We start from the raw sequence: 16,285 nt of genomic DNA on the forward strand, positions 1-16,285 counted from the left end.
TCTTCTTCGATGATGAAAGAACTTCTGCTTTGAGAGGTTGGAAGGATAGGATACAAGTTTGGAGCCTGTGTTGTGCCAACTTTGGTACTTAGAAATAACATGATTTGAGGCAAAAAAAATTTACTTCTCTGAATGTGCTTTTAATATTTAGGATGGAATTTGGTTGGTTAGTATGAAATGCCCTGCACTGGGAGTTTTCAGTAGCTGATGCTTATTTTTATCCTACTAACACTGCTCATTTTGAAGTCACATTATCTTGAATTCATGCATGAGAGGTTGGTAAAATATTAAGTATGGGAAGACCTTAACACAGCTCTTAAGATGCAACCAGTACTTAGCTGAATCATGTCCCAGGCAGCACTATTTTCTGTGCCCCTGAATTTGAAATGTATGGGAAACAACAGAGATATGAATGAAAGCTTCAAGGTAGAGGAACATACTACTCAGAATATCAATAGTGAGAGAGGAAGGGACAGAGGGAGGAAGGGAGACAGGGAGAGAGAGAAAAAGGGAGGGAGGGAGGGAGGGAGGGAGAGAGAGAGAGAGAGAGAGAGAGAGAGAGAGAGAGAGAGAGAGAGAGAGAGAGAGAGAGAGAGAGAACTGGCTATAGATTATAAAAGCAGAGAAGTTCCTGTCTTTTCTCTGCAAGCTGGAGATGTAGCTCCCAGAGAGCTGATAGTGTAGGCTCTAGCCATTGAATGAACCCTGAGGACCAGAAGGAACCTGAAGAATAGGAAGAAATCAGTTGTTTACCTCATGTCATCAGACAAAGAATAAATTTGACTCTTACTACCTTTTTGTTCTTTTTGGACCTTAATCTACCCATCTGGTGGATCTGCTTTACTTAGATTATGAATAAAACTGCTAAGCCTTATCAGACACACTTTTACAGATACATCCATAACATTGCTCATTAATTATGTGGGCATCCCTTAACCAGTTAACACAACACAAAAAATAAACATTATGCAAGATAGGGATAAAAAAGTATTAATTTATAATACACACGATAGTAATTTTATTGTTTATGCTTCTAAAAAATCCTAGTCAACAAGATGAGGAGCTATGTGTCCACACTCCGCTGTGCTGTCAACTCTGTCAAGCCCTTGAATGAGAATTTTGATGAGAAATGTAGCTGAAGAATTTTTTTTTTTATTTCATAGCTTTGAATTTAATCTAAACAGACTATCTACTTCTGATTTTCGAGATTCTTTCCCTGAGGCATCTCTGTGGATTTTTCCTCCTCATAGTTTAATGAATTTTATATTGCTTAAATGAACACCCTTTATATCTCTCTTGGTCTGACTTTGTGTTAAATCATTAAAGCTGTAGAATTTCTTTGTAATTTTCAAAGTTTCCACTCCACCACATCCCCCTCTTATCACTACAGCACTGAGCTCCAAGGTCACTTTTAACTGATGCCAGAGAAGTTTGTCCAATGTCTTTTTCTTTATGTGTCTGTCATTTGACTTGTTCTCTCTCTCTCTCTCTCTCTCTCTCTCTCTCTCTCTCTCTCTCTCTCTCTCTCTCTCTCACACACACACACACACACACACACACACACATCTTTTCCACAGATCTTCACATTCAGACAAGCTTATTTTAAATTTAATATAAACAATTAGTATACATAAAATATAAAATGATGCATGATATATCATACAAAGTAATTATAATTATGATCAATTATCAATAATACCACATATGAAAATTAACATCTTATGAATAGATTCATTGCATATCTGACTTACATTTGACATTTATATGAATTCAACTAGAGTCAATATAGTTTAGATCTTTAGAAATATAGGCTTTTGGTCCAAACTACATTGTTTCCATTCTTAGATTTAAAATTTGTTTATTGTTTAACCTTCAGTCTCTTGTGTTCCATTCCCTTATCTGTTAGATGGATATAATAGTATCTGTACTGAAGCAGCAGAATTAAGGAATGTGTAAGTTGAAATGTTAGGAAAGTAATCTTTTAACATATCTTTTCTATTCTACTCTATCTGGGGTAAAATATTTTCTGCAAATGATGCAACCTCAAAGGCTAAGATCACTGGAAAAAGGAAAAACAATGAATATTTTAAAATGATACAATGTTTTTAAAAGCTACATTTATTTATAACTGTATAATTTTGTGTGTGTCTGTGTATGCATGTGTGTGCTTATGTATGCATGTGTGTACATATCTTTTCGGGTTTATGTACCACATATTTGCAAGAGCCCACAGAGCAGAGAAGAGTGGGTTGACTTCCTTGGAGCAGGAGTTATAGGTGTTTGTGGGCTGCTGTATGGGTCATGGTGCCTATGTAAGAGCCCATGTACTCACAACTACTTGACCATCTCTCTAGTGCTGTGTGATGCAGCTTTTAAAACTAATGAAAACACAAAATATTCTTGTGCAAGAGAGGAAGAAAATAAACAAGAACCATTTTAATTTAGAATGATAATTTTTGATCCAATGGATTTTAAATATGAAACTAAAGGGATTTGGTGTGTGAAATTAATAGATGGATTAATTAAATATGTAGTTTCAGTCCAATCATGAATAAACAATCCCCTAAAGCCACTATTAAAATGGAATCACTACTTTATTTTACTTGGAGTTTTCAGTGCTGAAAATGTCTTTAAATTTATAAAGAAGATGCCTAAATTAGAGGTAAGAACAATTGGATAATAACTCAGATGTACAGAGTTTCAAAAAATAAAAAAAAATCCTGTTCTTTATTTATCAACTTACTTATTTATTATAAACAGGGATTCTTGAAGGACATGATGACATCAAACTTATTACATAATAATTACATAATACACACTATGGCCTCAAACTCTTGATCCTATTGCCTCCTCTCATCTGGGATAACAGGCCTAAAGTGTCACACTCTGAATAAAACTTTTTATAACACACACACATACACACTGAAGAGCCATATATAATTAACATTTTAATGCTCATGAGAAAAGTGAGATATCAATTAGGGCTTTGCAAGGGGTGGCATGTATTTGTGTGTGTGTGTGTGTGTGTGCGTGTGATCATGTATGTGTGCATATGTGTTGAGTATATGTACACATATGGGTACACATATGAATGTACCCATATGGTACATTCATATTAGGGCCATGGGACAACATCAGTGTGTTCTTCCACTGCTTTCTACCTTATTTTGGGGATAAGTTCTTTAACTAATGCAAAGCTCACTATGTTGTCTGGGCTGGCTGGCCAGCTAGAAAACTTATCTTTACCTTGACAGTACAAGATTTACATATGCACACCACATATGGCCCTTTACCTGAATCCCTGGGATCTTACCTCATGTGCTCACACTTGCATGAGAAATAGTTTACCAACTGATCCCTCTTCCAAGTCTCATGATTTTTTAAAAAAAGATTTATTTATTTATTTATTTATTTATTTATTTATTTATTTATTTATTTATTTATTTAATGTATGTGAGTATGCTGTAGCTGTACAAATGGTTGTGAGCCTGCGTGGTTGTTGGAAATTGAATTTTTAGGACCTCTGCTTGCTCCGGTCGGCTCCGTTCACTCCAGCCCAAAGATTTATTTATTATTATACATAAGTACACTGCAGCTGTCTTCTGACACATTAGGAGAAGGGGTCAGATCTCATTACGGGTGGTTGTGAGCCACCATGTTGTTGCTGGGATTTAAATTCAGGACCTTAGTAAGAGCAATCAGTGATCTTACTTGCTGAGCCATCTTGCCAGCCCTCATGATTTTTTTTTAATTGTTGGTTTTTCATTTGGAGTTAGATAAAAATAAATGAAAAGCCTAGAGTGACTGACTGTTGGATATATGAAGGTTAAAAAAATACATAGACATACAAATTCAAACATTCAAAATACCATCACTGCAAAATATATTTAGGTTTCGGTTTATAGGTCCCAAAAAATTGCTGTAAGTAATTTTTTAAAACCGCCTTCTAGCAGGAGTATTTTGCAAATATAGGTTGAAATTACTTGGTATTTTACTTATTCAGTGGTTGTTTAATCCCACACTAAATCTTGTAGTAGATCAGTTAAAAAAAATTGAATGGTTTTCATTTTTATGTATACAGTTTTGATGGGAATATATAAAATATATTCAAGATCTATGAATGATAAATATGACACACAGGAAATCCACATATAAATGCCAGATTTGGAAAGCAGCAGGTTTTTATTGGTCTTGTCAAATTATGTATGTGATAGCTTTGATGTTGAGCTCACACATAATATATTTTTTCTACAAAGGAGCCACATGAAGCACTTCACATCACTGGCGTAGAATAACATCCTGACACTCGCTTGAAGAGCATTTCCGCTAAACCACACATTGAAAAGATCAGGAGAAAATGACCCTTGCCACAGATTCACTTGCCTGCATAGTTCAGCACACTATGGAGCTTAAAACCTTCCTGGGTACGCTCAGAGGTGGAGTCTTTATGACAAATATGCTTGTCAACCCTTATGGATACCCTTGGTGAAATCAGTCACTTTGGAGATGAGAATAATATAATGTTAAAATAAATCAGACCATTAGAAGATATTAAAAATACAAATTTAATAGATTATGTTGTTTTATCTTTTGCCGAATAAGCAAAAATCGAAAATTCTGAATGTGTAAGAGCCTTTACATCATTCCAAAGGTTTGCTTAAGAGTCTTGGGTCTTATTGTTAATATTTTTCATCATCTTGCAATGTGTGGGCAAGTCCAAGAAAATATTCTGCAGATGTGCTCCCTCCCTTTATTTTTCAATAAAGTGAAACATTCCAGACAAGAGCAAATACTCCTCCATGCAAGAGAACTATGGATCTATTTGGCTGATCTGTCTGCCATGGCTAACATAACCTTTATACACTTCAATTTCCATTTTTGGATATAATTTCTTCTGCCCTAATACAGTCTGGTTTCAGGTATAACAAGTCACATATTTGATAATTTATCTTATTTATTTTTGAATAATCACTTTGGGCACCCAGACTAGATGTTCTTCTAGTGTCTAGAAGTCAGACAAGTTGCTTCTTAATACTTTTATGATGAAAGAAAAATCATTGCACCTACATATGTAGTATGGAAGTGTAGGCTTTAGGAATTTGGTTTCTAAACAACCTTCATTTAATGGAAGAAAAATGATCTTAAAATCCATTGTCTTAAACTATGTCCATCTTACTTTTACTCAAAATAATATCATGGAACTAGCCTAAGGATATTAGTAGAATAATAGAGAAAATATCCTTTGATACTATATAGGAGATTGATTTAAAAAGTAAATTCATTAACTGACACTGTCTCAAGATTTTCAATTAATGTTTTGCTTTGATGGTCCAAAGTCAACATCGCTGTGAATGAGATTTCATCTCTATGTTTCAACTCCCACATGTCACTTACTTGTTTGAGCTTCTTTAGATCTTCATCAAGTTCTAAGTTGTCCAAAATAACAGCAACAAACAAACTCAGGAGGATCTATAAAATGGTTAAATAACAATGAAAACACCCACATGCTATAGGTATCAAAATTTCATATATAATATAGAATATCTACCTAAAAAATATTTGATAAAGAATTCATCAATTGAAAATTATAAATACACACTGTGACTCATTGCAAAGACACTTTAAAGTGTACGTCACAAACACAGGGCAGGAAATACAAAAGTCACATAAATAATAAGAATATTAATTACTTCATGAAGGAAATTTAATAAGGAAGTTATGATTATTTTAATTTAACAACCCCTTTTCTGAAACTAACCTAAGAAATTATCTGGATTAATGATTAAAAATATCTTAATATGCAAAGGTGCTATTTGGATGGTAAGTTATAACAATGAGATTCTGGGAATGACATCTAAACTTGTATAAGAAGCTAATACAATTACAAAGAATTCAATGATCTAATTCAGGTCAATATTAAATATTTCCATGGTGGCAAGGACTCTTCAAGCTGTCCCATAGTGTTGCTGTTAGCTGCAAATGATGTGTTCTGTAGTTTCACACATTGAATAAGTAACCAGAAGGTTTTAGAAAAGAGGCAATAACAGGAAAGTCGATTTTACTCTACTCTCTCTTGGATCCGTGTGGCTCAGGTGGAAGCCATGTGCCAAGTATGAGGGAAGCACTATGAACAACTATCTGTTGGTGAACTGAGACTTCTTGCCTGCAGCCAGCAAGGAAACTTCCAACACCTTTGTGAGAGACCTGTCTTGGAAGCAGATGCTCAATTTTTCTAGTTGACCACAGCCCCAGACATTTTGACAGTATAAGAGGAGACACTGAAACACACCCAAGCAAGCTTATTCCAGTTCCCAAATGAGAGAAATTGTTCAAGACAGTAAAGGTTTCTTTGATAGCAAGTTCCCAGCATGTAGATAATTTATTATATGGTATCAAATTACAAATCATGAATCTTTATGGTAACAGAAAATGTTTCCACTATAATAATAGAAGTATATATGGTAAAAATCCAGCAAAATAGAAAAGGAATTAAAGAGATGTTCAGACCACATCATTTAGTGTAGCCATAATGTCTGTCTTTGTGTAGCAATGAGAAATTTCCCTCTTTATATGTTTGAGATAGTTCACAAACTTAAAAAAATGCATCTTTGGAATAGGTAAACACAGGAAAGAAAGCAAACATACAATAGCATTTAACATATTTTAATTTCTAGTCCTTCTTTCGCCTGGAATCCCTGCAGTTTCCATGTTCAGTTCATTTTTGTTTTCAGTCCTAATTTGCATTCTTCTTTTTTAACTTCCCTTTGAAGAAGCCATTGACATTTCTTAATATTTGATGCTTGAACCAAATGGCATGAAAGTTGAGGCAATTGAGTTGTGAGTTATTGTGCCAGAGAGATTATTATGCAGAATTTAGTGGCTTGCTCTGTCCCAGGTTTAATAAACAGATAGCAAGGGGTAAGGTTGTGAGAGGAGATGATTGGCTGGGGATTAGTACCCCCATGCTTCCTTACTGAAGACAGTTCAGAGTGATCCAGACCAGAGATGTTTCCTGATGTTGCAGTTTCTGGTCCACCCCTGTTAGTTAGAATAGGCTCACTCTAGAGTTGGCATTGTTCTAAACTGGGCCTTCCCCCAGTTCACTCCAAGTTTAATTCTTTTCTGTGACCTTGGTGATGAAAAGCTATGGCTCAGGGGAATCAACATTTTCCTGTAGCCACATCCAGATGCTGAGGTATTCCCAAGGCCTCCCAACCATAAGAGATGCTTCACAGCTCTGGCGGTAGGCATTTGAATATGCCTTGTTCCATGTCTGGATTCACCTGGGTTTCCTGTCTCCCCAGAAGACACACACACCCATCCAAAAGGTGGGGGGAACCATCTTCAATGTTCTTAAACAATTTCTTTAGAAATCACATTCTCACTTGTACATTCTTCTCACTGTCTATGAGCTGTCTACACATACAGTTACCTCAGACTCTTACTCCATTATTATTTAGGAAAGGTCTTTCTAAGGACCTGAGAGTTGTATCTTTAAAATGTAAATAACCACCAAGGACCTCAGGCTCCCAACCTAGTATGAGGATGGGGATTAACCTAGGAATCCTGTTTCAAGCGGTAAAATGACTTGTCCTGGAGATAGGCTTTGGTGTTTTTCTCTCTGGATACAGACAACCAGCCCATCTTGAAAGTCACCAGGTAAGATTTATATGAACTATATTCATCAAATATCACTGTTGAATCCTTTTAAAACTTGCCTATTTCTATCACTGGACTATGTACGTGGTGTTGTGCCTACTAGGTCACCTGAATTCCGACCATGGCTTAGGCTCAATACTTCTTCAGGAATAAAACTGTTTTTGTTTTTTGTCTCTACCACCTTTACGGAAAGGTTGGAAGCTTAGCAGATTTAATTATTTCTCTAGCACCATCCAGATGAAGGGTATTGAAGCACAGTGATGTTATTGTTATCCTATTAGATTACAATTTGTTAACAGTTCAGAGAATTCCAGGAATGTATCAGACATAGTATAGTTGGGACTCAGATGCAATATTGTTCAAAGTAGAGTTTACAACTGAATCCAGCAGGTACAGTTATTATCTACATAGGTGAAAACACTGTGGTTCAGGTGAGGCCTGGGTTCAGAAACAGATACAACTCTTTACTTATTCTGGATCAATCACTAGCCCATAGAGTTTACTATACATTTACTTGCTATGGCTATAATATTATTAGTTCAACAAAGCACAGCTACCACTTTCCCCATTTAAATCTCTACCAAAAAATTAGATGAATGACCAATATTAAAAATAGATATATGGAAATAAATTCTCTTGGCATTTTTAGGAGTAAATTTGGTGAGATAATAGTCTTTTCGTTTCTGTTGATGGCTGAAAATGTAATATTTTTCTATCAATGCAACTCAATTCTTGGGGTCTATTATGTTAGAATATATGCTCTAATTCTTCAGGAGTAGTCTAAGGTCAAGCATGGTCACATCACCTGGCACCTGGTCCATTGTGAGCTACATAAGACATTTTCCATCTCCTATGGGGAGTAATGGTTTGTTTGTAGAGGTGGGAGAACCTGGGTTTTTGATCTGCCAGTATAGCCATCACCTCAGCTCCTGCTGAGTTTTGGTTCCTAGTGATGTCTTCTGTGTGGTTTCTCAGAGCTGCTGAGGCAAAAATGCATACACTTGGTGCCTTCCCTGTGGACATTTATTCTATCACCATTCTAGAGGCCAGAGGTCTAAAGGGTAGCCTGCAGCAGGAGTATATGTCTTCCAGTGCTTCTAGGAAAGGATCCTTCCTTTCCTCTTGTAGCTTCTGGTACCCACAGGCCATCACTTGTTTTTTTCTTAGAGCATCAACTTCCAATTCTATCTCATAAGGGCCCCTCTTTCTCCTCTTATCCTTTTCAGTTTCTCTCCAACGTAATAATTTATAATAGAATTATTGTTATTAATTATTCTTATTTACTGAATTTGAGATCCACTCAAATAATTCAGGAGGATTTTATCCAACATTTTTAATTTAATTATATCTGCAAGTCCCCCTTTTCCAAAAATTTGAGGGCTTTGTTTTTGTTTTTTTTTGTTCATGGTAGGTACTTCAAATATTTCAAACCAGCTTATCAGAGCATGAACTAATCAGTAGGAGGTGTAGTTTGACAGGAACTGATCACAGGGCACGCTGACTCTCAACCCACAGGTCAGTTTAGAATTCTGCCATTCTTGGGGAATCAAGGGAGACTTGCTCTTTGAGGGTGTCTTAGAACTTGTCTCTATTTTTACTTCCTAGGTATGATTCTAACACTGCCCAGCTGTAGATGGTCCATGTGTGGACCCTTAACAATTCTCTCCTTCTTAAGTTTAGGCAAAATGTGCAGCACGTCTTGGTTATCCTAAACATGCTGATGGATAACAACACTGTTACTGGTTTTTCAAGACAACACTCCTCTTCTTTCCTTTGTCTCAAAGAATGTCCTTTTACCCCTGAAATAATTCATGCTGAAGTCTAGGGAAACTGGAACAGAAGTGCACTGTGTGGCTACATAAGGCTGAAGACTGATGCCAGAGACAAAAAGTTACCTGCATAGAATCATAAGTGTAGTGCTGTACTAGCTGAAAATGTTGGTTTCTGAAAGTCCATAGGGATAGATGGGCAAAGGACATCTTAGTTGAGTCAATGATGAGGGACTCAAGGATGTGCTCAAAGGTGCTGAAAGACCAAGGTGACTTTGACAGGAAAGGAATGTGACAAAGCCATTCCAGGAGTCTGAGGAGCACATCCTAGTTCTGGAGGAGCTTCCTCCAGGATATTTCCTTACAAGGATGCTAAGGAGAAGGGAGTAGAGTCTGGGTTGGGGCTAGCAATTCCACCTGTGGCACAGGCTGAGGTCAGGGAATGCAGAGGGAGGTAATCACTACCATGAAGTGATAATCATAGTTTCTTCTATATTCAAATTTTTCTTTCAAATGTGTGGGGGATGTTGTGGTTACTTATTTTTATGTTTAATACATCTGATGCAGATGGTTCTTGGCTGAGAGTATGAATGAATTTTTGACAAAAGGAATTTAGATCGCAAATGTTATCTTCCTTGAAAAATAAACATATTTCATATATTCTTGTTAGAGTAAAAAGTTACTCTCAGAACAGAAGAGCCAAGTTATAGTGGGGGTGTGCATTCTTTTTCCTTACAGACAGACCCAAGGACTTACAGACTGTGGATAAAAGGAGGCAAGTCTGACTGACAAGACTTGGCAGTAGAAAACCCCAAACATACAAGATTGAGAGCAATGTTGGGAGAGATTGTTAGCAACAAAGTCAAGACTAGTGAAAGAAAGTCAAAGTTTGCTTTAAGTTATCATGAAGCTTAATTTCATTCATCAAAGATTTGTGAACATTTAGGTGTCAGTTCCATTAGCATAACACTGTTGTCAAAGGGGAAAAAAACCTAAAGAACAGCAGAAAGGAAGTCTAGTGTCATGTGAAGCCTAGGCTTCTTCTAGGGCTCAGTTTTGTTTCTATGTGGGCTTTTGTTCCTGGTGTAGAGGTCCTGGTCACTCAGGATGAGAAATGAGGAAAGTCTGGACTGGGAATGGTCTTTTTGGAACAGAGATTGAAAGTTCAGGAAACCAAGATGAGCCCGCAGCTGATTGCAAAGAAGTGAGAATTGCTTTATGTTTCTTTTCTCAGAGTCTAATAAGGTGACAGTAACCACTGGGATGAAGAAATTGAAGTGAGGAGAAGCTGGCACCTTGCTTTCCATCATGTTTAATTTACCTTGTCAACAATACATCATCTTCCTTATAAGCCTGGGGTGGAAATGGAAGGAGGGAGCAGGCTGACCTGGGTGTCAGCCACTTACCAACACAAGGAATTAGAAGTCATGGGAATACATGACAGGTCCTAATTCTAAAAGCAAGTGCATTGCTAGATTCTTGAGTATTCTGTTTGCTTTATCCCTTCAGAAAGCTGAGATAATGTTCCTTAACAACCAGGGTCCATCACATCCACACCTCTGCTATGCCTTCCTTTCAATGTCCCCTTACTAAACTTGATAAGCATACTGTGTTAAATGTTTTCCATAGATGTTAGAGGTGGGACATAGGACTGTATGAAACTGCTCATTGATAAAATAATATTTCTTTTTTTTTTAATGGAGACTCACTACCTGGAGCCACAAGACCTTCTTTTTGTACAGAAAATATTTCATATTTCCAAGTCTAAATTATCCAATCAACTTTGTTTTGTTACTTAGAGTCATAAAATACTTCAGTTTAGAACATGGTTTATAATTTTACATCATTTAAAAAAATTAAGCCATAATAGCAGGGATACTAAGGTTCATCATGTAATATTATTTTGTTTTCTGTTGGGTTGTATCTAAAATATACATGCATTTTCATCAGAATGCTGCTTGCTTACTGGGTCCTTTAAAATCAAGAAATTCACATATGTACAAGTTTTCATTGATTGGCTGCTTGCATCTCTAAACATGTCTACAGTGTTTGACTGTAGCAACATACACCATAGTGTCTAGGCTGCCGTGGAACAGTTAACTGGCTTAACATATATACACCTTTATTTTATGCCCACTACAAACATAGCACAAATCTGAAACGTTTATGAAAAAGGAAACAATAACATGATTTTTAAGTGGTTTTTTTTAAAGATTTTTGTATGTGTTTGGTGTTCTGCCTATGTCTTTGTACATATACCCATGCATCCAGTGAAAAGGGACTCCAGAAAAGGGCATTAGATCTCCTAGAACTAGAATTATAGATATTTGTGAGCCATCATGTGGGTGCAGGAAGCTAAACCTGGGTTTTCTACAAGAGCAGTTACTGCTTCTAACCACAGATCCATCATTTCTCTATTCTTGCATATCCAATTCTTTATCTCCTTAAGTTACCATGCTCATTCCCAAGACATGTTTTTTCTGACTACAGCTTTAGTGTAGACAATGGTGCAAATCATGTCTTGAAGTCTGGAAAGTCTGATTTTCTGGAAGTGGAGCCTAGGAGTTAGATTGCTGATAAGCACAAAGCAATTCTGGCTTCCTCCTCACCCTTCTGAGAGAGGCCTTTTCTAGGCTTTTCTCCTGCTAGTAGCTCCCCTCCCCCATGCTTAAGGACATGTTTATCCAAAGCTGTGGCTCTATGGGCCCCTCTGTTTTCCTTTAAACTGACCAATCCTAAATTAAAGGGAAGAGAGCCCTGATGTAGTACTCCTTAAGACTTAAAACCTCAGTCCTTCAGTAGAAGGCCTTCCATTTTCCCAAATTCTCCTCTGCTTTCTCTATTTGTGCCTTGGAGTGAGTGAGCGTGTGAGTGTCAACACACACACACACACACACACACACACACACACACACACGCACACACACACACATGCACACACACTTTAGTGTGTTGTGTATATGAGTATGCATATGCAAATGTGTTCTCTTAGTTAAATGGCTGGTTCTATCTGCTCTGTCTTACACATAGGCATGTGCATAGATGTGTACATGTGTGTGTGTGTGTGTATGTGTGTATATATGTGTTCTCATCCCTATTTAAAACCTTTCTTCACTGACTGTTTGCTAAGACCTGTTTAACTTGAGATATTTTCTGCTTTTCAGTTACTTAACTGGCAAAATAAACCTGATCAAGCCCCCTAGATATTAACTCCACATACTGGTGGAGTTTTAAGCTTCCTGCTTTGTAGATACTTAAAGTGATTTTCTGGGTTTAGCTCTGTCCAAGTGTGTCTCTTGGTTGTCTGTTCTATCCCTCAGGAATCTTTGTTTTTTTCTTCACCTCTTTGTTCTACTTCTTAGAGTCCAGACGTGCTCTAGGCTAGACATTTTCTATGGAATTACCTGAGCCAATGATTTGTTAGCATTTGCTGTATTTGTACATTTACTTTGTAAATTCATAAAATTAATACGTTTCAAACATTTCTGGCAGATAGACTGGCTTTTCTTCCATGTGCACACACTAAATTTCAAGCGAATTACAAGGAATTCCTTACACCAGTGTTTATACCTCAGATTCACTTTTCAGGCAGCATGATACAGATGCCAAAGTTTATAGTTTCTTTTTAAAAGAGGCCAGATACATCACTGGGATTGACGTGGAGGAGATGTCTGTCACAGTAGCAACATGCCCGACTTTCTTTAAGTCTACCTGTACCACTCACTCTATGACCCATTCTAACCACATTTCCATAGTCTCTTTTAATTTTTTCTATTTCTTTTTACTGCTTCCATATAATGTAAAGGTGGCCCTTTGACTGAAATTTCACCATTAATCTCTTAATTCTTTACCTATGGTGACTGTTTGTTGGCACTACTTATCATTTTGTGTATATAACAGAAGCACAGCAGGAAACAGACAAGCACCTCACACCTTGTGTCTGATCTCTCTCCCTTTAGCATTTTAACCACTCTATCCTAAGCTTTCTGGCCATTTGTAGTACAAAACAATTTCACTTTTTATATAGGTCAAAAAACAGTCAACTGTAATCAGAGCAGCATAAAGTGGGACACATTCAACATAGACACACTTTTAAATCATTTAATTTACACTTTCAAATGCACATCTCGGTTAGCAAAACATGACTATTCACAGCAAGCTGCTGCCATGAAGGCAAAATCAAGAAATTGCTGTGTTAATTTCAGCACTTCAAAGGTAAAGAAAAGACCATCCACAATAAAGGCTTAATTATGTTTTCTCTCCTTTCAGTATTCACACCACAGGGCTTTCTTTAGAGACAATAATAAAGGAGAAAAGAAAAAAAATTAAAGGGGGTGGTAAAAGAAAGTCTTTTCAACTGTTTAAATCTTCCATGGTCCTTATTCCCAAGTCACCAGCAAAAAAATGGGTGAAAAGATAAATTCAACAAGCATATGACAAATCATTTTGGACAGAAATATTGAACACATACCTGGCAGAAGAGAGCATTCAAAGGAACAATAGATAATAGAGATGAATATGCTTTGGCTGTATACTGGAGCTTGATTGTCATTGTGAGCAGATAAATTGATGTTCCCAGGAGCATGCAATGTCCATACCTGCTGCTATTCCAGAACTAGCTGCAGCCAAATTTTATTTTATTTTTCTCTACCTTGCACATGCCTGTCCCTGAGAAAGCTGGGTCAGAAAATCTCTAGGTTGGTGGCACCAGTAATCAGCATGGACTAAATGACTAATTACTCATTAGACTTTGTACATTTTTGGTCAACTTTCCTTCAAAATTGAGTTAAGTTGCTTTTTGTAATATTTACTAGAGGAAACAAATCTTTAACAAAGATGCACTTTTTAACATAAGCTCAAGCCCACAGACAGGTCTGTAAAACACAGAGTTTATCTTATAACACTCTTTATATATTACAGATCTGTGAAACACAGAATTTATCTTATAACACTCTTTATATATTACACAGGACCATCACCCCTATGCACGTGTTGCCATGTTGATCTAAAACCTATCTCTGAAAATTACTAATGAATTATTAACCATCACTAGTTTTTGAATGGCTACATTTAAAACATAAGGTTGACGTGGAAGAACCAGGAAGCACAGGTTTTCCATGTGGGTATTGACCATATAGCAAGGAACTGGGTAGCATGTCTTTACACCAGTCTTTGAGTGCCAGGTCTTAAATGTTTGTTGGTGTGTTTGTGTTCACTAGTGTCAGTTTCTGAGTAGTTGGAAGAACTAACTAGTTTTGGTTAACATAGTTTCCATTTGTTCCTTTTATACATAATTGTAGAGATTCAGTAAAACCATGCTAAGCAAGTCGGGGCCAGCACCAAAATAACTTGATACTTTAGTGACTGTCATTCCAGGAGTATTCAGATAATGAAAATAATGGCTGACCATGTCTTAAGTAAAGTCTCTGTAAGATGGAGGGAGTGACAGGACTAGCTAAAATTTGGACGTAATTATAAATGTTACTTTTGTTTATAGTTTAGCGACAGAGACTGTTTTCTTTCACTAAGCTAATTCTCTCATTAAGGCATTGTTTTACATTTAAAAGCTCAATTATTTAATCTTTTGCCATGTATTTAATAACCGGAGAAACCCAAAGAAATACGTTAATGCATTAAAATTCTCATACACATTTGTTGGAGTGAAAATGGCTTGAGTTTTATTTAACATTTATTACATATAGACTTTATGTTAAGATGGGCTAAAGATCTAAGAAAGAAAAGGAAACAATTAAATCATAAGAATATACACTAGAGTATCGTTATGATCTCAGGAACAAAACTTTTTAAGCATGAGTTAAAACTAAACATAGACTATATTTCAAAAATGATTATTTTTGCTGTATTAAAATGTGTCAAAAGAAATCATAGGCAAATTGAAAGAAAAATCAAAGAAAAGAGATTTGCAACAAATGTACTAGCTAAGGGGTTAAAATCCCAAACACGTGTCACTTTTACAAATGAAGATAGAAACGACAATCTAATACTTTTGTTGTTGTTTTTTGTTTGGTTTGGTTTTTTGTTTTGTTTTGTTTTGTTTTGTTTTGTTTTGTTTTGTTTTGTTTTGTTTTTTTGAGACAGGGTTTCTCTACATAGCCCTGGCTGTCCTGGAACTCACTTTGTAGACCAGGCTGGCCTCGAACTCAGAAATCCACCTGCCTCTGCCTCCCGAGTGCTGGGACTAAAGGCATGCTCTACCATGCCTGGCAACAATCTAATCCTTAAAAAACCATGTAAAGCAAATGTCTGGGTGAGGCACTAAGAAGATGGACAATGAGCATGCAGGGAATTTTCCCCTAACAGTAACCAAAATGGAAAAATGCAAGTTAAGGCAAAACAATACACCATTCACTTGTAAGAGTATCAAAACATGTTTTAAAAAGTATGCGCTATCAAGCATAAATGATTGTGCAAGAGCGCAGGAAATCTGAACTGCTGTTTTTCAGAGGGTAAATAATTGTGGTCTTCCTTTAGAGCAGGGGTCTACCACTTTTCTCGTGCTATAAATTCATGCTTTAACCATAAGGTACCCTCAAGGGTCTTATGACATAACCATGTAAAGATGCAGAAACCATTTGTGACCCATAGGCTGTGCACATCTGGATGGCAAACCATTTTTGGTACATGTCTTGGGAGATTCCTGGTTTAGAGCTACTGGGGCAAGATCTAAAGCTAGGCATAGATCCTCCAGAAAGTTTCATGTGAATGCACATAATGTGCTGATGCACTGTGGCGCTTAAACCTCAGTCTTTAGAAAACAAGTGCAGCTATCATCTGGGAAGAAGACTAATAAACCAATGGACTAGTATTGACTATATATTCTAATGATCTAGGAATCA

General features: G+C 36.6%; 1 protein-coding gene across 5 annotated transcripts in view; it reads right to left on the reverse strand.

Moving 5' to 3' along the window:
• The window catches only part of Nalcn (sodium leak channel, non-selective), a 324,306-nt gene that overhangs the window by 116,754 nt on the left and 191,267 nt on the right, over nt 1-16,285 (reverse strand). For 4 of the 5 annotated variants that reach the window (XM_029469212.2, XM_029469211.2, XM_029469216.2 and 1 more), the window contains exon 15: nt 5,395-5,469. The exons of the other annotated variant lie outside the window; for it this stretch is intronic. In XM_029469212.2, coding sequence (XP_029325072.1) covers nt 5,395-5,469 — 75 coding nt within the window. The remainder of the gene's footprint in view (nt 1-5,394; nt 5,470-16,285) is intronic. 5 annotated transcript variants of the gene reach the window in all.

This window comes from Mus caroli, unplaced genomic scaffold, assembly GCF_978045245.1.
Source record: "Mus caroli unplaced genomic scaffold, Mus_caroli_1 scaffold_12, whole genome shotgun sequence".
In the NCBI taxonomy this organism is placed as follows: domain Eukaryota; kingdom Metazoa; phylum Chordata; class Mammalia; order Rodentia; family Muridae; genus Mus; species Mus caroli.